The sequence below is a fragment of the Protomyctophum parallelum genome (genome assembly GCF_964188405.1).
Source record: "Protomyctophum parallelum genome assembly, chromosome: 15".
Taxonomy (NCBI): domain Eukaryota; kingdom Metazoa; phylum Chordata; class Actinopteri; order Myctophiformes; family Myctophidae; genus Protomyctophum; species Protomyctophum parallelum.
This window is the reverse complement of record NC_139710.1, coordinates 8,693,098-8,716,844: the sequence shown is the minus strand read 5'-3', so window position 1 is coordinate 8,716,844 and position 23,747 is coordinate 8,693,098. Positions and strand designations below refer to the sequence as shown.

The following is a 23,747-nucleotide window of genomic DNA, read 5'->3' as shown; positions in this document are numbered from 1 at the left end:
ACTGTGATTGTCATAAAGGTGCTTTTTCCTTCATCACAAACATTACAAGCAACCAGTAGTAAGTCTTACAAGGGCCAGAGATTTACTATACAACTCAACATTCATGTCAAGTTAGAAGGTCAGATAAGCGGAAAGTGAGTGTGCCAGATAAGAGATTAGGTTTACTTGGATGAATAAAAAACCTGAGTATTGTCTCCATCTTGTGTCCCGTCTACCAGATATCTGATGAGAACAGTGAAGCACCCTGTCCTGCTGAAGGACCCAGATGTTCTGCAGTTTCTGGAGAGTTCAGAGGTAGAAGCCAGATGTTTTTACTCGGAAAAGTCTCTGTGCTGGACTGGTTATGCTGTCATGAATATATACTGGACTACTGTCTACTATAAACTACTGGAATAGTCAGGAGTTGATAATCACTTAAGCCTTATTGCGACTGTAGGTCGCAGATTACTATGAAAACCTGCAAAACCTGGATCATCACCTATAGATGGAGCCGGCCAGCAACTCTACATCTGACCTCAATCCCTTAGATCTCCATATATGGAGCCTACCTGTTCTGACATTCCGTATGTTGATCCTTCCCCACCCGTCCTTCCTCTTCCATGTCTCCCTTTTGACTGTCCATTCAATCTCTAGACGGGCCCGCCCCAAAGTTATTAGCGCAGCTGCGCCCGGCAGCCGGTGAAAGCTAGAATTCTCACCAGGCCCGAAAATGGCGGCCCGGCCCTACCTGCGCCCTAACTGGGCTGGCCCGGGGCCCCGTCTGGCCTTACTAACCCATTCTGACCTGAGATCTGATTCTAAAAATGTCTATTACATCCTGACAGTTTCATTATTAACCCATTCTGACCTGAGATCAGATTCTAAAAGTGTCTTCGATTTTTCAAAAATAGCAGACCTACAAGCTCGTATCGCGCCACTCGGTGGCGCGATATGAGCTTGTAGATCTGCTATTTTTAAATAGCTAAAGCACGACATGATGCTGACACCAAAACGGGTTCCTGTTCAGAATGGGTTAGAACACATTTTATACTATGCTAAATATTATCATTATCTTCTTGCTATTTTGTATTGTTTTATTAGTGCAGTCTTTATGGAACATGTCCCACCAACATTTTGCTGCTCGTACCTGTTAGTGTGTGACTAATAAACCGCTCATTATTCTTTGAACTGTAAAGGTAAAAACACTCCGTCACAAACATACGGAAAGATTCACAGAATAGTCTTTGTTTGAGAAAAGAAAACACTATAGAGAAGAATCCGTTTCAGTTTTTCAGTGGGCTTGAACCCTCACTTCATTTACCTGTAACTGGGAGCTGCAAACTTTCCAACAGGGGCAAACAAGGGCCTCTGCTAATGGCTAAAAACGAACTGGTTTTGTTGGCTTCCCAGCTATTTTCTGCCTCATTTTATTGCCGGCCATCGTTTCAACAAACTCTCTAATTCTTTGTTAGCCTCCGTTCTCCATTTAAACCATGTAGGGGGGGATTAGGTTTAAAGCCAGCCCAGTGTCATTTGGGTCCCAGAATAAATGGCCCGGTGTCACAGCTTTAAACAGATGTATCGGTTGGCCGCCTGACCGAGCGTGTCCTTTCATCCATCTGTCCGTCTGTCTATCCCCTCTTAATGAAATGCAACTAGAGAACCAAGGAGGGGACAAATGGGACCACTCTCAATTGAAAGCTATTTTTGCCCTCCTCCCTCCTCCCCACTCTGTCACCTCTCCTGAGGGTCCCAGCGCTGTGGTTTTCCCCAGGCTGCGGCCTGCTCTATTAAATGAGATTGTACTGGTCTTTGGAGGGAATTTACTAGTACTGTCAGCTCAGAGGAAAAAGCTAGTATCTCCACTCTAAGTAAACTTGGCTAGAATGGAGGAAAGGCAAACTTGTTTTTAGATTGGCATCCTGTTTTGGGGCTGAAGGTTGTCTTTTGTGGGAAGTGGGTGATTGTGAGTTATAGAGTTACATGTTTTTTTTTATAAATTAAAGCATTTATGAAAATTGATGGGTGAGAAAACCCAACAGTGCTAGTAGCAGCTACAAAGACACAAAGGAAAGATAGAAATGATAAACCGTTAACAGGAGCTGGATTAAAGAAACATTGTAAGACCTGGATGATGTGAACGGAGACAATCAGAGAGTATAACAGAGTTAGAGCCAGACAGACACATAATTGGTGAGAAACCGAGTTAAAGATTGAGAAAGACAGAGAAAAACTAACAAAAGCTTAAAGACAAAGACAAATGTGGAAAAAAGGACAGAGACGGAGAGAACAAGACAGAGAATTGAGAAAACTATGCGAGAGAAACTAGAACAAAATAGAACAAAAGAGAAATGGAGAAAGACTAAATGAGAAGTGAAAAGAGAAATGTGGGGTGTGTTGTATCGTAGGATACACTCCATGTTTTTTTTCCTCTCCCTTTTTTGCCTACTAACCAGTTTGTTTGTATCTGCTAAAGCGTTTGTTGGCCCCCATTTGTCTTGGTTTCCAAGCTGCCGCGGGCCGTTAGCACCCAGGCACTGAGTGGAGCGGGACTCCTTCGTATGGTCAACAAAGCTGCGGATGCTGTCAACAAGATGACCATCAAGATGAACGAATCAGACGCTGTAAGAGAAATGAATGAATGAATTAAGAACAACATGATCACTAAAGATGAATAAGTAAGATGCTGTTGGAGAGGAACGAACGAATGAATGAAATAATTGACAAGAAGGCATTAAGATTAACAAATCAGATATGGGGAGCGAAGAATGAGTGAATGAATGATTTGCGGGAGGGAGAGATGGGGTGTATATGGAGGAGGTGGGTGAGGTTTGGCGGAGATAAGATATGAGGAGAGGAGAAGGTGGAGAAACCTAGCCTCGCATAGCCAGCCTTCATCTGCCATTGCAATGCATATTACCCCAGGCAGATTAATCTGGCCCCTCTCAATTGTGGGAGGGCTTCATGGCCAAAGTGGTGACAAGCCAACCAGATTCGTCTGGAACCAGGCTATAACCAACCAGGGCCCAGTATTCAAATATGGGGCGGGACATTGCAAAATAAAATCTAAATACTGAGAGGGACGAGGCTAATGTCCACTAATCCACGCAGTGATATTCGTATCGCGAGGCTAGGAGAAACCTGGTAGAAGGAGAGATGGATAGAGGGGTGGAGGAAGGAGAAACCTGGTAGAAGGAGAGATGGATAGAGGGGTGGAGAAACCAGGTAGAAGGAGAGATGGATAGAGGGGTGGAGAAACCTGGTAGAAGGAGAGATGGATAGAGGGGTGGAGGAAGGGATTGATGGAGATTCCAGACGAGAAGGAGAGAAGGATAGAGGGAGGAGAGAGAGGCAAGAGAGAATGATAACGGGTGTGAGGAGTTCATCAAATCTGTGTGTGTCTGTGTGTGTGTGTGTGTGTGTGTGTGTGTGTGTGTGTGTGTGTGTGTGTGTGTGTGTGTGTGTGTGTGTGTGTGTGTGTGTCAGTGGTTTGAAGAGAAGCAGCAGCAGTTTGAGAATTTGGACATTCAACTGAGGAAGCTTCATGCCAGTGTGGAGTCACTGGTCTGTCACCGTAAAGGTAGATAATGTGTGTGTGTGGTTGTTTTATACCCACCACCGGGACTCCCCGGATGTTCATCTGTGGATGTCCTATCACCAGTATGGTAGCAGAAAATGCAAGCAGCTGTCAACTGATAATCCAGCACACATTCATGCATGCTTTCAATCTAACAATATTTTCCTCTCCTCTCCAGAGTTGTCGGTGAACACGGCACTGTTTGCCAAGTCGGCGGCAATGTTGGGTAATAGTGAGGACCACACAGCTCTGTCGCGGGCGCTATCCCAGCTGGCGGAGGTAGAGGAGAAGATAGACCAGCTCCATCAGGAACAGGCCAATGCAGACTTCCACCTCTTCTCTGAACTTTTGGGGGACTACGTACGCCTTATCACTGCTGTCAAGGTAAAAATGACCGCCAGTTCATTGTGCTCAAAAACAGAGCAGAGTAGAATTTGTAAATTAGACCGCTAAATAGTTATAGGGAAGCTCTCCCTAAAACGTCCAGGACAACCCTCCACACGTCCCAGACTCTTCTCCCTTCTGCCTCCCAGACTGCCTCCCAGACTGTGCCTGTGGAACAAACTCCCCATTGCAGTTAGAACTGCAGAGCAGACCCACTCCCAATCTTCCACCGTAATCTTCAGACTCGCCTCATCAGACTCTACATTAGCTCATAGCACTTGCTGTAGCACTAGCACTAACACTCTAGCCTTGACGACCCTGTCCTGCAGGTGATACCAGAGTTCTTTACGGCAGCATCCACTGGTTGAGTGTACCCCATGAGTACTTTTTGGTACCTGATCCCTGCCCTGCGAAATATAGCAAGTAGCTCAGTTTGCCTGACAGTTTGAATAACAACATAAAAGTACATAAGTACAGTATGAATGATGATGTATTGACCCACATGACATCACAGGGGCCTACAACGGTTATACGGAATTAACTGTTTATACAGTATAAAGCCTTTGACAACCACAGAAAGATGCAATTCTGGGAAATTGCAAACGTAGTTGCAATGACATCCCTAAAACGTTTATACGCAATAATAAATAAATAAAGTCGGACAATTACTAATTACTAATTATTAAGTATGTGTTGCGGATTTCAACCTGTGTTTCTGCCATTGCATGGCAGGCGCCCAGAACTAGAACTGCACTCTGTCGAGTGCCAATATTAATAATTAATTAAATAATAAAAGAACAAAGAAATCTTTAAAGAAATCCGACATTAATATAAAATACAATTGTTTTGTTTAAAACTTTAGAGAGAGAAAAAACCTTTTTTTAAATGATATAATCTCTCCTCTTCAAAATCATTAACCCATTCTGACCGGGCACACATTTTGGTGTTGGCATCATGTTATGCTTTAGCTATTGAAAAATAGCAGATCTACAAGCTCGTAGCGCGCCACCGAGTGGCGCGCTACGAGCTATTTTTGAAAAATCGAAGAACGACTGACATTTTTCGAATCTGATCTCAGGTCAGAATGGGTTCATCAGACCAGTGTGTCTTTACTTATTTGTAACTTCTGAAAACCTCCTGAACGATACGAAATAATTAAATAGTATGCTCTTATAAACGTTTGTAATTCTTTATAAATGATTCTGAAACTGAATTGGCTGTTGATTGTGACATAACCAATCTATCTCTTCCCCATCATCGTTGTTGTTGACGTAATTAAGATAACTTTCAAGTTGGGAGGTTAGTAGTACACAAGTAGGCTATGTATGTTGTGTGTATCTCGCAAGTTGCTAGTTTCAGATGAAACATACATACTCACCCAAACCATTTAACGTTCTCTAGGAAAATTACATGTCCAAAAAGAAAATACAATATGGTCGATGGTGACGTAATTACGATATGTTTCAATATTGGTTGGGTAACTGGTAGCCTGGGGTCCACCTATGCTTTCTATGGCGCCGGGAGAATCTAGACGCAGCTGCGCGACATGAGACTAATTAATTAGAGCGACAGAGAGAGAGTGTGTGTGTGTGTGTGTGTGTGTGTGTGTGTCAATTTAACAAAGGCGCAGACTATTTCTCCCTGGAAATAAAAAGGTCTGGGTTCCCCAGGCTAGGTAATGGTTAACGTATGTATGTAAGTTGAAAGTACTATACTGTGGTCGGCTGGACGTATGTATGCGTGGTAGGTATATATACCGGATGTTGACGTTGATGTTGACGTAATTAGGATATGTTTCAATGTCAAGTTATAACTGGCTGTCGATGGTGACGTAATTAAGTTATGTTTCAATGTCGGGTGGATAAAGGGTTATGTCTGTATGTATATGTATGTGATCTGAAACCTGTCTTAATTACGTCACCATCAACAGCCAGTTATAACCCCACATTGAAACATATCTTAATTACGTCATCATCAACATCCAGTATATATACCCACCATACATGCCGTACATACATTCGTCCAGCCGACTACAATACTTGCGTGCTCTGCTTGCGCAAGTATTAATCATTGATTGTCCTGTGGTTAGTCACCACAAATGGTGATGTCATTCTCTGTTCGGCGCTACTATAATCTAAATCTAGATGTGAAGGGCCTGAACATCTATTACAGTAGATGACATATACAGTATATATATACATTATGTTGTTTGTCATGTTATATCACCAACGTAACATGCCCATATGGCACCGCTTGAAATTGATTTTTCAGGCTGCTTTACATCCTGAGAATTTTGTATTTCTAAAAGTATAAAACACACAGTATATGAGGGCCGATCTGTCCAGTGGTTTGCAAGATTAGCTCTGGATACACTCACCATTGACGGCGACCATAGAGCCACGCCTGGTCCCATTCATGCCACACTATAACACATCTCGCTACACCATAGCGGTCGGTCCCAACTCCCTCACCAATTCCACCCAAGGTTTTTCACTGAACGTTGATGGGTCCACTGTTACACCCTCCACCCGCATCCGCAACCTTGGCATCATTTTCGACCCCACCCTTTCATTCCTCCCCCATGTTAACCAAGTCACCAAAACCGCCTTCTTTCACCTCAAGAACATTGCCCGTCTCCGACCCTCTCGGTCATTTTCCGCAGCCGAAACACTCATCCACGCCTTCATCTCATCCCGCCTTGACTATTGCAACAGTATCCTCTACGGCACCACCTCCAAAGTCCTCAATAAACTGCAATATGTCCAGAATTCAGCTGCCCGCCTGCTCACCAGTACCCGTTCCAGAGACCATATTACACCTGTCCTCCGTGACCTTCACTGGCTACCGGTTAAACAAAGAATCCACTTCAAAACACTCCTGACCACCTACAAAGCACTAAATAACCTGGCTCCCCCATACCTCTGTGACCTCCTCAAACGCCATGCCCCCTCTCGCTCCCTCAGGTCTGGTGATGCAAACCTCCTCGACGTCCCCATAACCAAACGCCGTACGTGGGGGGACAGAGCTTTTGCCTTTGCTGCCCCAACCCTGTGGAATGCCCTCCCTAAGGCACTCAGAGATGCCCCTACCCTTCAAACCTTCAAATCCACCCTCAAAACCCACCTCTTCAAAATTGCCTTCCCTAGCTAACCCTTTTCACTGTCTTTTAATGTTCTTTAGCTTTTAGTGTTTCTTTTTTCCTTTTTCTATTAAAGTTGTTTTAATTTGTTGTTACCTCTGTAAAGCCCCCCCATGTAAAGCGTCTTTGGGTACTCAGAAAAGCGCTATATAAGTTTGAGATATTATTATTATTATTATTATTATAGCGCCATTGTCTAGTAGTCTCTATTCTATTGGCTATGTTGTTGCATTTGGCTTTTTAGAGCTAGGTTAGTTGCATTATGTGAGTATAGAGTAGAATAATGCCCCCTGTACTGCTGACTTACCCATTTACCACCCTCTTGTTTAAGCTGCTGGATGTAAAGCAAATGGACCAGAGTAGAGCGTAACTAACAATGATAATATATCCTAACTATATTTGCACACTATACCTTGCGCAAACTTACATCCTTGCACCAGGCCTAATATATAGTCAGCCTTATCTAGGGAAATGCATAATTCATTTCTACAAATATTTAAGCATTTCAATACATAAATAATACATAATACATAAATACTGTATGAAATTATGTTTCTTATTAGTGTGGTTGCCTATAGGCAAATAATTATTGACTAATAATTTAGTTAATTATAGAAACTAGTCCTTACCCGTTCTGAATATATGAACAGCAAATGATATTCAGTGTGGGTAATGCGATGTAATAGATCACATTACTGATAGGCAGGGAATAGTTTACAGATGATCTTGGGAAGTTGGGTTATAGGCACAAAAGTATAGGCTAATATGGATGGATGGATAGATAGATAATGTTGCTGGTGGCCAACCGATAACCCTAACGGCTACCCTAACCGATAACCCTAAGGGCTACCATAACCGATAACCCTAAGGGCTGCTGGTGAACCGAGCAAATGAAAACAAAAGCCTACGGGGCACCCGCACTCTTATAACTTCTTCCCCGTTATGAGCCTACACTCCTGAGGGGGAGGGGGGGGGGGGGCAAGTGGACTGTAGGACATAATGTTATAGTTGTAGATTTTCCTATGCAAGTCAATGGGAAAAATGTATTCACTAATAGATGCTGTAGTACAATCATAAGTACACCATTGATGTGTGATGTATATTTGTTGGTATTATTCTGCATAGAAATAAAGCTATTGAATATTTTCACTTTTGGTGTTGCACTTTGTAGACGGTCCCTAAGCGCTCAGCTGACCGTCTGCTGCCCATAGAGATGCATATAATGTACTGTATTAAAGTCGGAGGTTGGCTTTTGTGCTTTATCTAATCAGGATAAGAATGAGACGTTTTTTTGTGATTTAGGAATGTTTCGTTCCTGAGTAGGCCTACTCAAGTGGTGTCGACAGGGCAGCCAAACGTTAGTCATTGCATTTGTCTGTATGTATTTTATCATTGTATTTTACGGGATGTGTGTTTCCCTTCCGTCGAGTGGTGGCTTAAATTATTGATATGTTCTGATCCAACAGAGCCACCCCGATAGATAATCATTCCGTTGTGATCGTGGCCGTGCTGTTCAATGTTTCACATTAGGTGCAGGAAAGATGAGATCTGTAACTGCGCGACGCGCGTCGTCAGTGACCAGGCGTGTCACCCGCGTTTAGTTTGAAGTTGTAATATGAAGTGACGTTCAAACATTGCATTGCAAAGTGGTTAAATAACCTTAGTAGGCTATGCGCCGTGTGTAACAGCTGCCTGTCTGCCACAATGGTGCCTGCGCTGTTTTTACCCATGTGTGGTTTGAATCATCAATCGCCTGTCTGTGCAAAGGGGGATCCTGGTCACTGTGAAGGCCGTAGTACTGTAAATATGACATGAATATGAATGCAAAGTAGTGGTTCAAGGTTGATGTGTGGACAGGCTAGCTGTTGCTGCTGTGCATGGTGAGATGTGTGCAAACGGTGTGGATGGCTCATGGCTGGCCTCTGTGCTGGTGGAGAAGTGTGACGATTATGACGTCACAGCAACTTTGCCCGTGGGATCGTGTGGTGATGTAAAAACAATATCTGTACAGTAAATATGACAGTTGCGTCGGTAAAATGTAGCCTAGCTGGATTCTGGGAGCGTGCAGATTTTTTTTTTTTGCCATGGAGAGATGTGTGCTAATAGTGTGGCTCGGTCGGAGATAGACCACGGACAAATAAACGGGTTTTTATTCACTAATAAATTCATTATTAATGTTATTGAACAAATGGCTCCGTTAAGACCTCCATATAATTATGGTCCATGCCTGTGTGAAAACTGGGAGCGATTGGCGCAGGCAATGAGGAGACACGCCGGTGTTTCTGACATTCATTCAGACAGACATTCATTCATTCATTCAGACATGGGTCTGAATTATTTGACTGAATTATAGTATGACGTATGCATTTTATTAATAAATAATTAAGAAGAAATATATATAGCTTCTCGATGATTTGATTAACCCATTCTGAACGGGCACGCATTTTGGTGTCGGCATCATGTCATGCTTTAGCTGTTGAAAAATAGCAGATCTACAAGCTCATATCGCGCCACCGAGTGGCGCGATACGAGCTTGTAGGTCTGCTATTTTTTGAAAAATCGAAGAACGACTGACATTCTTTTTTTAAATCTGATCTCAGGTCAGAATGGGTTGATCAGACCAGTGTGTGTGTGTCCGGCGGAAACCTCGTATGAATCTGATCTCAGGTCAGAATGGGTTGATAATAGTGTTGGTGTGCATCTCTTTATGCTGTGTGATGTGTTTTTTGGCTCATTTCCAGGGAGTGTTTGACCACCGCATGAAGACGTGGCAGAAGTGGCAGGACACCCAGCTGCTCCTGCAGAAGAGACGGGAGGCCGAGGCCAAGCTGCAGTACACCAACAAGCCCGACAAGCTGCAGCAAGCCAAGGACGAGATCAAAGAGGTATAGTGAGAGAAATCTATTCAACTCTGGGAACTAAATCGTTACCAAGACATTTCTTCACCAATGTGTTTCTAAAGGTGTCTAATATGTACTAAAAGTTTGAAATTCATTTCAAACTTCATTCATTTTCCTCCCAAGGAGTGTTTTTTGTGCAAAACTAATGCTTGGAATGGATTCAGAATCATGAAAACCCCCTAGTTTCATATGTCACATGCTACTGAAAGAATGATGAGATTTGGACTTTTTTGCCTTATATAGGATGTTATGGGTATGGTCACATATTATGCTAATAACTCAATTTCCCACAGGAGTTGAATTTCAAACTTTTAGTACATATTATTAGACACCTTTAGAAACACATTGGTGAAGAAATTTCTTGGTAACGATTTAGTTCCCAGATTGGTCAAATACCTGATAAAATGCCCTTACTAGTAGGAGAGTCACCCAGAGATGGCACAAAGGAGAATCACAAAGCAGACCGAATATAGGAAAAGGGCAAAAATGGAAAAGTGATAGCAATAGAAATAAAAGGCATAGAAACACATGTACACTTTGTTAGTAAAAATGAATGACGTGCACAATTTGTTGACCGGAGGCCCCCAGAGTTCTATACTAGGCCCCCTCTCTTCCCCTCTAAACTAGATATCTACAGTATGCCCCCAGAATAGGGACACTACTACTAGGGTTCATGTGGTTAAGATTATAATTCATAATAAAAATGTATAGTACAATTTTCATATCCCGTCAAACGAGGTAGAGCAGAGGCGAGGAGAGTATAATTTATTAGACGGCTGTAGCTGTCACTGTACAAATTCATCCTCTATCGTGCTTTGTCAGGATTTAACACACACACACACACACACACACACACACACACACACAGTAAACGGCGGAGGAGAAGGGGAACTACCTTGGCAGGGGGTCTGGTATTAAAAGAGAAAAACTGTCAGAGGCATTGTGCAGGGAGTGAGAGAGCCTGTCAGATAGTGTCTTTAGAGGACAGGCCAGTAGAGTTACAACCAACATTTATTTTTGAGAAAATGAGAGTTTTGAGAGGTTGTCAGGAAGACAGTGTTTTGGTTTGGTGCCTCCTTGACAACAACAGCCAAAGAGAAAACAACGCCGCCCCCCCTCCCCCCCTCCTTCCTTCTCTCTGGTGCTGCTACAGACCAGCTACCTGGTGGAATTCCTAAAGTGCAATCTGTGTTTGGCCTGAAATAGAAACACAACCATGTCAGTTGTGGTGTTTTTTGGTGTTGCTGTTGCCGTCAACAAGCTCAGGACTAGGATGAAACAATAGTTCCCATGAACTCTGTATTACTATGGGTCAAAGGCAAAGTGTTTTATACTAAAGATGAGAAAAAAGAACATACAATAATTTAACAAGAGGCATCACAAACACAAATGTGTACTGGTCCTACTCCTAATAACTAATTTTAAACAATAACTTCTAGGTGTGTGTGTGTGTGTGTGTGTGTGTGTGTGTGTGTGTGTGTGTGTGTGTGTGTGTGTGTGTGTGTGTGTGTGTGTGTGTGTGTGTGTGTGTGTGTGTGTGTGTGTGTGTGTGTGTGTGTGTGCGCCTGGATTTCTTTATTTATATCTCCTGTCAGATTATTAACCCACACTGCCCCCTGTAGGCAGTGAAAGTAACTGCACTCAGGGTTACTTTCACCTACTTTTGTGTAGATTCAGATTCCTGATCGTACTCTGAGCGTTTCCCCAATTAAAATGTTCAACCTATCAATATATTTTTGTCATCATCCATCAAAGTACAACCGTCTTTCAAAACTGTTGTGTTTCAATCACTTTCACTTTTTTCCTAAATTAATTTTGGCCTGTACCTCTTTTTTGCTGGCTAAACATCACATACGATACCTACCTAGGTTGCTGCCAGCATATATATATATATATATATATATATATCTCTCTCTCTCACTCTCTCTCTCTCTCACTCACTCACTCACTCACTCACTCACTCACTCACTCACTGCTTGGCTGAGTCTGTGGATGCAGAGCCTCCACACACACACAATGAACCTTTTCTTTCTAACCGCTCCTAACCAGCTAACTGCCTGCCTTAGTAGTAGCACCTGGAGGTTCCTCTCTTTATGATTTTGAAGCTCAGAGCGTTCTTTTCTCCCTGCCTTTAAACATTTGTTGCGTTTTCCCTGCCATGCCTTCAACCAGGAGATTGAGGAGGTAGGACCTGCCCCTGTTTGTTTGTCTGTCTGTCTGTCTGTCTGTCTGTCTGTCTGTCTGTCCATCTACACCTTTGTTGGCTGGCATTTACCCGTTTAGAACTTGTTTTGTAATTTCCTGCCACTATCACGCAACCATCTGTTACTTTAATTTGTTGTTTTGCATTCTCACTGTTGAAGAGTCCAAAGTCACATGAATGTGTTTGTCAAAATGAACCGTTTCAAATTTCACTTGTTGGACTACTTTAAGTATCCAGTACTTTAAAAAAATATATATTATTCATGCAAACACCTTCATGTGACACATTTGTCACTTAAATAATGGATTTGTTATAGGATAATTTCACTCTAATTTGTTCATCATTGTCTTTCTGCATAACATCACCCACATAACTAGACTAAAAAGGTGTTCATTTTATGAGCCTTTTAAAACCCATGTAGCTAGATTGTGGTAGCCAGCACCATTCAGTTAGTATTCATCATTTTAATACACATAATCTTCTAAACTACAAATTATGTGTCTCAGTGTGTACAACCAACTACCGGTACGGATGGGAATGGCTAAATCTTATATAAATACAGTGTACTGCTTTTCCAGGCTCTTCCAGTTTGAATACAAATTCAGAATTCATCTGGTTTCTAAATGAACATTGTGGAGAAAAGTTAAAAATGGAGTGCCGTAATTTTTGTATATTTTCCAGTTTTGCATGTGTTTATTAGGTGACAGTACTTCATTAGACCCCTTGGTGTGGTTGTTATGTGCATTGATGTCTTCCCTTTGTATTTAGGGTTTCTTCCTGGAGGCTGAAACATTGACAGTCAAACATGCCAACAGATATAGTGACATCACAATATCATCCACTCCCTTAACCCCTCCCCCCTTATCATACTACAACAACAGCTGTGGGTGTGGCTTCAGTTCCACCAGGCAAACCAGGCATACTTAATTAACTGGTGGGCGTGTCCACATAAAAACGACATTTTATCAAATACTGTACACTTTTTTTTTGAAAAAGTTCTTCCTCCTTATATAATAACAATACCTGATGATCAAGTTATAGGGTGGAAAAAATCACGGCACTCCATCTTTAAGAAAACATCAATACATTTAGTTGTCACTTGTCAGTGAAGTTGGTATAATTTAATTTCCCATCCCTAATCACCGGTATTCAGCTGAGAAACTCGTAAGAACAGTCTGTATGTATACTTGGGGTCAATTCACTTGTAAGAACAGTCTGTATGTATGCTTGGGGTCAATTCACTTTCAAGCCAATACGCCAAATCAAATGGGTTCAGATCTGAGCCAAGTCTCCTGAGGAGGCACATCTGAAGCCTGTCGTGGACGGGGTAACCGGACGCAAAAAACTAATCCAGAATAAAATGGAAATCAGAAGTTGGGTCTGGAGAAACTGAGCTAAAATAACACTCAAATAGAAACACACAAAGAGTTGTGTGAGTTGTAGAACTATTTCAATTCATCTCCAAGGAGGTTTTATCTTTCATAATAACTTCATAATTAAATGTACTATTTACGTATACTACTAGTATTCCGGTTTGTAGAATATACCATTATGTTTATTTTCAGAGAGCAAATCTGTATTGGCTGTACTGAAAGTGAAGAAACTCTGATTTAGGTGCTTAGAAAAAACTTCTTTAACCTTTGCCTTGTTAACCATTGCCTTTTAAATAGAAGTCTGCAGCTATTCTGTATCCCTCATATCTATAGGAGTCAGTTTAATTTGACAATCCTTCACTTGAATAATCATATACGTCTGCTTTGTTTTGACAATCTAAAAATGAGATTAAAACAAACAAGCAAACAATGCTTCTGTTGGGGATGCAGAATGGTGCAACTAAAAGCAACATTTGAATTGTTGCTGTGGTACCTTTGAACTTTATGGTATTGAAAGCATCTATCTATCTGTCTGTCTTTCTGTCTCCTCCCCTGTGTCTATATTCATGTTCCAGTTGGAGGGGAAGGTCCAACAGGGGGAGAGAGATTTTGATTTAATTTCCAAAACCATCCGCAAGGAAGTCAGCAGGTTTGAGGTTAGTTGACTGCTAAGAAAGTTGTTGAACATCAATAGAAGAAAAAAAAAACAGTTTTACTTTATTCATGTGTCTTAATTTCTTCTGCAGAAAGAAAGAGTGAGGGACTTCAAATCGGTTATCATTAAATACCTGGAGTCACTGGTTCAGACACAACAACAGGTAGGCTAACAGTGTAGACTCAGAGAAACAAATCAAAAACTAAAAAAACACAGTATTACCCTTCCTATCCAAATCCTACGCTGTTCCCCTTCACTGTCTTTATTATGTTTCTTACTCTACTTTTCCACAGCTGATAAAGTACTGGGAGGCCTTCTTACCTGAAGCAAAGGCTATCTCATAGACTGATGACGAGCTCAAGTCAAACTACACTACCCAGAAGGCACCTCTCTTCCCCATATCTCCCCCTTTCTTCTGTTTACACTCAGAGGAAAGAAGCAGCGAGGAAGTGAATCATCTATTACCTTTTCATGGCTGCCGTAATTAAATACCACTGTTTTAATTTTACTGTTAATTTCACTCAATAGCTCACACGCGTCTTGTATACTCCCCCCCCCCCCACCCCCCCCCCCCCTCTGAGCTACTATATCTACCTTTTGATCAGTGTGATGTCATCAAAAGATGACAGCGTTTATCTCTTGCCCCTGATCTGGTGTCTTGTTTTCCACCAACTAGTGATTGTAACAATACTTTGATATTTTGACTTTCAGGGTGAATTTCAGGGTGTGTTGTTTTGTTTCTCCACCAGGTACAGTACTTATCGCATGGTGGGAGAAAAGCTATGGTCTTGGCACTTAGCTAACTAATACCCTGTTAGCATTATTGACATTCCTCAGTCACCATTGGCTTCAATAGTTGTTTCCATCCAACTGTCAAATAAATTTAAGCAAACGTTTGAAATATACAATGGCAATTGTTTTTTCCATTTGTTCTGTCAAAACAAAAAAGGGCTACGTGAGAAGAGTATAACCTCAAAAGGTCGGAACTATAGCATCTTTGGTTCAGTTATTCCACATTTTATTGACATTGGCCCTTTTTCATTCAGGTTTTCTAATGTGATAAATCATAATGGGCATAAAACATGGACATCTGGCTATTGTAAACACTACTAATATGGTTATCAGTAATAAATGTAGAGGAAATGTAGTCCCCCCCGTCCCCCCCCATTACGTAACGGTTGCCTGGCAGTGAAAAAGACCATGGGTGGTACACCTTTTGATTCCTGCTGTACATTTTGTCACCTGGTTAATCTCTTGCGCTCCAGGCACCTGAAAATGGTGAACTGATGTGTTGCTGTATGATCATTAGGGAAGGCAACATGTTTGAGACGAGAGAGAGGGGACAAAGCAACATTTCACATCTTTGTTCAGTGGATAACTCTGGATTACCCCTCCCAGGTGATACGATTGGTGTGTATTTTATAAAATGACCAAATGTATGTTTTTGTTATGTTTTTTGCTGATCCAAATCATTGAATTTATTGAACACAAACGTTTTTTTGTACTTATTTTAAAACATTACTTCAAGGGATATCTTGACATTTTGGGCTGTATTTTGCGTGTCTTAAGTACCAGGTCTTATTACCTAACTTGAGTAAACTAAAGACCTGGAGGCGTGATCAATGCCATTTGGCTATTCTGAGTGGCCAAAGAGCATTGATCACACCTCCAGGTCTTTAGTTTACTCAAGTTAGGGAATAAGACCTGGTACTTAACCCATTCTGACCGGGCACCCATTTTGGTGTTAGCATCATGTTATGCTTTAGCTATTTAAAAATAGCAGATCTACAAGCTCATATCGCGCCACCGAGTGGCGCGATACGAGCTTGTAGGTCTGCTATTTTTTGAAAAATCGAAGAACGACTGACATTTTTATAATCTGATCTCAGGTCAGAATGGGTTCATCAGACCAGTGTGTGTCCAGTGGAAACCTCGTATGAATCTGATCTCGGGTCAGAATGGGTTAAGACACGCAAAATACAGCCCTTTGAATTTGATGCTCTAAATATACAGCCGGAGGTAGTGACCGCTAGAATGAGACATCAGTTTGTTAGCACTGATACAGCACATTCCTTGCTCGCTTCCTGCTCTTAAAAAAAAAATCTAATGCTGACAAATTCTAACAGGCTGTTTTGAAGATAAATGAAGTGTAAACACTGAAATGTATTTTAGGAGGAATAACGGACTGAAATTCAAGAAGACAAAGTATCCCATTAATAGTATTATTAATCGTAGTTATTGCGTGTAGGAGACTTGTAGCATTAAGAGAGAGTCCTGTAAACTGGAAATGACTTGTCGGTTCAAAGGGCAGCTTGTCCGTTTTAAGTGTCCTTGAGTAAGACACGGAACACCCTCTCTCCCCAATCACTGTCTGAAAGTTGCTCCAAATACGAGTAACGGGTAAATGGCTTAAATGTAAAAGTGAGTTGTTGTCACGGTGACAGATCGTCCGTCCACCTGTTTCTCCGTCCGTCCATCAATTTGTCCGTCCGTCCATGGTTCTACAGAGTATGTTTATAGTTCTCAAACTTTTTTGTTTTAACACCAGGATTGGGTGTCGCCAGAATAGTTTCAGTACCAAAGTGCTTCCAATATTTCCACTTTGAAAATGGATATGAAATTATAATTTGTTCATCTTTATAATATTTTCATACGTTTTTTTAATATTTGGTGAAAGTTCACCAAATATCTTTGTCCTTTGTACACAGATTTCTGATCGTATTCCATGAATATTTGCGAATACACCAAAATCAATAGAACACCATATACAGTAGAATCAGATATTCAGAAGCTTATTTTGCCAGTTTGAAATTCTAGTGATACTGAAACCACAATGTTCTTCGGTACCCAGTCCTCATCGACATTATTCCCTCATTCATCTCGATTAGCATTTTTTTTTAATATTTTTTGCCATGTTTTATTTTCTTTTTGCTAGGCAATGATGTGCAATGATTGAGAGATTTCTGTTGATTTCTTTTCTTTTTAGATGGATAATATAAAGCTTTGTGTAAGCAGATTGTTTTGGATTGTTTATCTTTGATTTTGACTGTGTTCCTGCTTCATTACCCATGGGGTCGGACAACTTCAATTACAAATAAAGGAATGTATGTCATAATATATATATCACTGTCATGATTTTTAAGTCTAAATCTAAATTGATAACCTTTGACCCTCAGTACCAAAGTCATTGCTGACAAAAGAAACATTCGCTCTTCTCGCATTTGCATTAGTGCTGATAGTTAGTTATACTTTGTTTGTTTTCATTGACTTTGTAGCCTACAGTAATACAATAGTACAGTGATGTGTTCTGCTTAATCCAACAAAAACTAAAAAACGTGTATTACTGATATATAAAAAGCACAATATTTGCAGCATTGACTCACATAATATATTATTGCTTCAAATCATTGCTCAGCATTTGTAGGCGTCAGGCCGCAGTATTGTGACGACGCATTGTGATTCTGCTTCCTGTGGTTGTACTGTATGTGGTGAATTTAAGGTATATTCAGTGATTTCACTTAATTCAAATATCACTTATTTTTTTGTTTTGTTGTGATAATTCTCCCTACTATAGAATGTGCTGGCCATATAAGGAGTTCCTCCCTGTCCCCAGTTAACCCCTGGGGGTCAAAAAACCTTAGGTTTCGTTTTTGACTCTCTATCCTGATTGGACGAAAGGCTGGGTCCCACAGCCAAAAACGAAACCTAAGGTTTTTTGAGTGAAATCACTGAATATACCTTTAAATGTGAGTAAATGAAATTGTCTGGCAATATGGTAAAGCGGTACAAACTCTGAGAGATCATTAGAGGCTGCTTATCTGCAGTACATAACGGCCACCACTGGGCTGCTTTGGTCACCTGTATTCCATTATTGTGTGAATTTCCTTTTAGCCGGTGTGAACGACAGCCCTTTTTTCTCTGTCTTGTCAGTGGGGCTGCTGTGCTTGTCATAATCTCATCCTGATCGCAGAGCCTCAGGCTGTAAAACACTCAGACTGAGCCTTTTAGCAGGCCACACACACACACACACACACACACACACACACACACTGTCAGGAGACTCTGCATCACTTCTACATATTGCTTCCGGTGCGGAAACCTTGTATGTCCAAAAATGTTACTTTTCAAGAAATGGGATTTATTTTTCAATGGATCCAACCTATAGTTATTATACTCTTGTTGATACTTTTCATTGGCTCAACAACGCACGCACGCTCGCGCGCACACACAACACACAAAAGATAATGGCCAAAATAGATGATCTACAAACTCACAATGCATCTTCTCGATGCAACATGATGTGAGCATTTAGCTATTTTTGTTACTCTTGTATGATACTGCAGTTTGAAGTAGGGCATTAATACATTTACGAAAAACACCCAAAAAGTTGAAATATTGACATGCAAGGTTTCTGCACGCCATATAAATACTGTAGACACAGATCCATCTAACATTTTCTCCCTCTCTCTCACACACACACACACACACACACACACACTGACAGGCAAGCACATGCACACACACTGCACTGCACATACTCACAGGCAAACGCATACACCCAACCTCTCATATTTAAAAACACATGCTCAGACAAACACACATTCACACAGGGCCTACATACACAGGGCTGTCAGAAAGTGGGCTGTACATTACTTTGCATTGCAGGGATGACAGTATTGAGTAGCTGTCATATTTAGACCCTGGCTCAGGCCCAGGGTGTCTGTGGAACAGGAAAAAAATCATATCTGAGTTTATTAACGGGCACTTGTGTGTGTGTGTGTGTGTGTGTGTGTCTGGATGCTGAACTTTATATGTGCCTGTAAGCATTTATGTTTCTGAGAGATGATCACTTTTCCCCCCAAATGTGCTGCATGCATACTAGTACAGTACTGTGTATAGTACTAATATACTAATATTCTAATATACAGTAGTACTGTATATTAGAATATTTCTATGTGTTTGCTGACGATACATATTATCCATATAGAGTTGTTGCAGACAGTCTCTGATGGGGATTTATCCAGCTTGCTCTGATCCTGGCTTCTTATCTTTCCAAGACGGGAGGGAGGGGGGGGGGGGGGTTAGGGGCAGACTCACCTCCAGTGGGTCCCAAGACATGGGCTGCAACAGTTTATTTACGTATATATATATATATATATATATATATATATATATATATATATAAATATATATATATATATATATATATATAAATAAACTGTGTGTGTATATATATATATATCCCATTCTGACCCGAGATCAGATTCTAAAAATGTCTATTACATCCTGACAGTTTCATTATTAACTCATTCTGACCCGAGATCAGATTCTAAAAGTGTCTTCGATTTTTCAAAAATAGCAGACCTATACAAGCTCGTATCGCGCCATGACTCGGTGGCGCGATATGAGCTTGTAGATCTGCTATTTTTCAATAGCTAAAGCATAACATGATGCCGACACCAAAATAGGTGCCCGGTCAGAATGGGATATATAAACTGTATATATATATATATAAAATATGTAATAATCAATATTGGTAGAAAGTTGTGATTTTGAACTTGTAGATCTGCTATTTTCTGTAGGCCTACTTTTGCTAAGATGGCAAGATGCCATTGGATGACAATGCACAGTGTAAAATAGGGCTTACATAGTTAGTCAGACTATCTGTTGTCAATGTTCTGTGTCATTTCGTAGCAAATACCACAATTATCAAAATATATTTGATTAATCAGAAAAGCAATCGATAGAATAATCACTAAGAAAAGAAAGTTGCAGCCCTACTATATTGTATTTGAAATAGCCTGGTAGCCCCATTGAAGAAATGTACTTACCTTTGGTTAAAGGTGTCCAAAAACGCAGATTTTGTTTTACCTCAAAAGCACAACTATAGCTATTTCCTGCTAATGTCACCTTTTTCATTTCCATTAACATATTAAGATGGTTATCATTGATTCTAACGGCCACGTTGTATTGAGTATTATTTTTTTTTAAATAATGGTGGATGTCTTTCGATGAGTGAGTTTCATTCCATCATTACTCTTTTGAATTATATTTCCTTCATGATCTATATTTTACTAACCAGTGGTTATCATTATCCATTTGCATTCACAATCAGTAAATATTGTATTCACTTTGAGTAAGCCATACAAATAACTAGTAAAAATAGTATAAATAATTAATACTAAAATTTAAATAAGTTTCAATAGTATCCTTATCCCTCAACTTTGGTTGAGATGCTGTAGCATATTGTTAAATGTTTATTTCACCTAAATCAGTGCTTCTAAAAGGGCGGTATCGGGGCCCCCAGGGGTCCTTGGGGGGTTCCCCCCCCCCCCCCCCCAGCAAAATGCGTTAATATAATATCAAAGTTTTACTTCTATACATTGGCTATTTGAAAATAGCTACCAGTTCACCACGTGAGCATGTACGTAGATCTGCTATTTTAAACAAATCTTGAAATTTGTTTATTATTATTATTATTATTATTATTATTTATTTAACCACACAGGTCTTGTATGGGAGTTCCTGGCACAACATATTCTCAGATAGGGGTTCACGGTCAAATACATATTAATTTAATTGGGGGTCCTTGGGGGTGACATGAAAAGGTTTAGGAACCACTGACCTAGATAACCTCTCATTTTCACAATGACATGAGAATAATGTAGGCACATGTATTATTTCAACTCACTCCAGCCCTCCCTGTCTCAGTCAGTTTTAGAATAATGTACCTACATTTATAACCCGGGACTCACCACCGTAGCCTCTCACTATCAGTCCGGGAGTGGAGTGGGAATAATGGCCGCACGCAGCTGAAACTAGAATTTCCATCTCGCTGCCGTTTTAGGGTCAGAATACATGCAGGTACATTTATTACAGCTCATCAATTACACTAAAACACAGACGTAGTCTCCATATTCTCCTGTGGCTAGTTTAGCATTCACTCGTGTCCCTAGACACGCACATACACACACAGGGATGACACACTCTCAGACAAGGTGTGGAGAGGAACAGGAGGGGGGGGGGGGGGGGGGAGAAGGGAATGAAAGCAAAAAGGCGCTGCTATAGCAGATAACAATGTTGTTGTAGCTAACCTCTCTCTTTATTTATCATATCTCCAAATGGCTGTGCTGTGCTGTGTGCTGGTCAGGATACAGTGACCTTAGTTGATCAACTACCCCCCTAGCAGTCTGATAAGAAGACCAATATAATAGAGAACAGAGAGAGGGGTTGTACTGTAATTATTTCTCCGCTGTCAAGGCAACGGACTCTGGACCTCTACGCCGATTCAAATCTTAGCTGCTTCACGGCGCCGTGCAGCATGAGGCACGGTGGTGTGCTGTGCTGTGGTGCGGGGATGGGATGGGATGGGATGGGAGGGCTGGGTGGGGGTAAGTGGGCAGCGGTGCTACAACACCACCATCACCACCGTGAGACAAATATCAGCCGGCCGCCGCGACACGCCTGAAATTGGACCAGTTTGTCATGCACACGGCTGCCAAGGCCAGGCACTCGCACAAATTCCACACACACACACCCCCTATGGTCCTGCATGCGCGCGCACACACACACACACACTCATGGACATATTGTAAAATATGACCATTGGCAGGCATAAAATATGTATTTGGGTACGCTCAGGACTTTCACACGGATAAGATTTGGATAAGTATTCATTTGAAAAAGTTTGGTCTCTCTCCCCTGCTTTTCCCCTCTAATTTCTGTTTGTCCTTCACCGTCCTCTTCCTTTTCTTCATGCCCACTTTTTCGTCTTGCCTCTTCCACTTTCAAAGTTTCTGACTTTTCTCGTTCTGAGATGAAGATGACGAAGTCTCGTCTCAGAGGAGATGACGGTGATTGAATGTGAATTGAAGCTGGATTTGAGAATGCTTCTCAGGCTTCATTCCCATGGATTTTGCATACCGTTCATCTGCTCTGTTTAGAACTTCATATTTCATAGAAGTTCCATCAGAAACAATTGCAATGTTCCAGACAGAGAACATGTAATTATTCTGAAAAGGAATGAAGCTAAATGTTTTCTCAGCTGCTCACTGGGTAACGTTAATCTATGAACCACTTTGCTTGATTCTAAACTGATGGGACTTTGAAACTACAAAGAGAAGAATTTTACCATGCACAGCAAAGTCTTCAGTGTTTGTTTAACTCAGAGATTGTATAAATGGACCCAAACGGATCTGTATCCATCCAAGTCCATTTTAACCTCTGAGTAAAAGAAGAAATGCTGTGAATTTTACTGCGTAGTGTAGTATAGTTTAGTCTAGTTTGACCTTGGACACAGCATCATGCAGCCCAACACAAAGTAGAAGCGAGCTGGGTAGCTGCTGCAGCAATAATTGTGTATTAAAAAAAAAAAGAAAAGAAAAGAAAAAAAACGTCAATCGTGACTTTTATTGTGAAGCAGGGACGATGTATGGGTCTGTATGGGCCTGGCTGGCCGGGTGATAGATTACATGATATGGAGGTTTCCTGATTTCGCAAATTTCTATGAAATGTGTCCTGAGTTCATGTAGCCACTGAGATAAGAGGCTGAAAGTGGCTTAGCGGCCAATGGGATTCATTCATTTCTCGTCCTTATCTGCTGATAGGGAAGGAGCGGTCTCCTCTCCTCCTCTTTCCTTTCCTCTTCTCCCTCCCTCCCTCCTCTGCTCTATACTTTTTCCTGTCCTCTCTTCTGATTTCCTCTTTTCTCCTCTGTTCTTTTTTTACTCGCCTCTCCCCACTTCTCCTCGTTGCTCCATTACTCTCCTACCCTTTCCTCTCTCCTTTATGCTCTCCTCTCCTTTATTCTTCTGAACTAGGCTTTTCCCCTCTCCTCACCTAGATGATACTCCTCCTGCAAGAGAAATTACTCCCTTTGCTGTGTGTGTGTGTGTGTGTGTGTGTGTGTGTGTGTGTGTGTGTGTGTGTGTGTGTGTGTGTGTGTGTGTGTTGTCTTGTCTTACAACCCTAATTCTTAGGCTTGCACCACCGAGTGTCTCGGCTGCCAGTGGTAAGGTCGCGCAAGTCAGGAGAGATGAAAAGCGATAGCCAACGAAGCACACACAAACACACACCAAATGTGCTTCCTCAGACTTGTGCTTAAATGCAGAATGTGTGATAATCTCCATTCAGGTGACTGTTAAAGTGATCCGACCGGGGCTCTACTAAATGAGAAGGTCATTGGAGCCGAGCCACTGCCTTTGCCAGCGTTTAAGCCACAGGCCGGCAAAACAAGAATGCTCCTTAAGGTTCACAAGCAAAAAACAAACCCGGACAGTTTTGCAATAGAATTGTTTCATGTGTTACCTTTTTGGCCCATAAGCTGTTTGATCCTGGTGAGTGGTGAATAGTTAAATATAATGCCACTAACTGTGAATTGAATAGAATAATACAATTAATTAATTTGTTTAGAGAGTTGATTTCCTATACGTGTATCAAACAGTGTAAAAGTTGTAACTCCCTTGGTCTTCCTTATTGAGCCTGTCTGTCAACTATCAGCAGCTGACTCCGTGTTCCAAATCTCTGGGGCTCCAGCAG

The 23,747-nt window shown here is 41.3% G+C and overlaps 1 protein-coding gene across 1 annotated transcript in view; it reads left to right on the top strand.

The window, feature by feature from the left end:
* Positions 1-15,773, top strand: part of snx2 (sorting nexin 2) — a 33,489-nt gene extending 17,716 nt beyond the window's left edge. Inside the window, exons 8-15 of the mRNA XM_083783313.1 lie at positions 219-294; positions 2,490-2,603; positions 3,466-3,559; positions 3,735-3,940; positions 9,821-9,964; positions 14,131-14,211; positions 14,302-14,373; positions 14,504-15,773. Coding sequence (XP_083639439.1) covers positions 219-294; positions 2,490-2,603; positions 3,466-3,559; positions 3,735-3,940; positions 9,821-9,964; positions 14,131-14,211; positions 14,302-14,373; positions 14,504-14,554 — 838 coding nt within the window. The 3' untranslated portion in view covers positions 14,555-15,773. The remainder of the gene's footprint in view (positions 1-218; positions 295-2,489; positions 2,604-3,465; positions 3,560-3,734; positions 3,941-9,820; positions 9,965-14,130; positions 14,212-14,301; positions 14,374-14,503) is intronic.
* Positions 15,774-23,747: the final 7,974 nt, after the last annotated feature.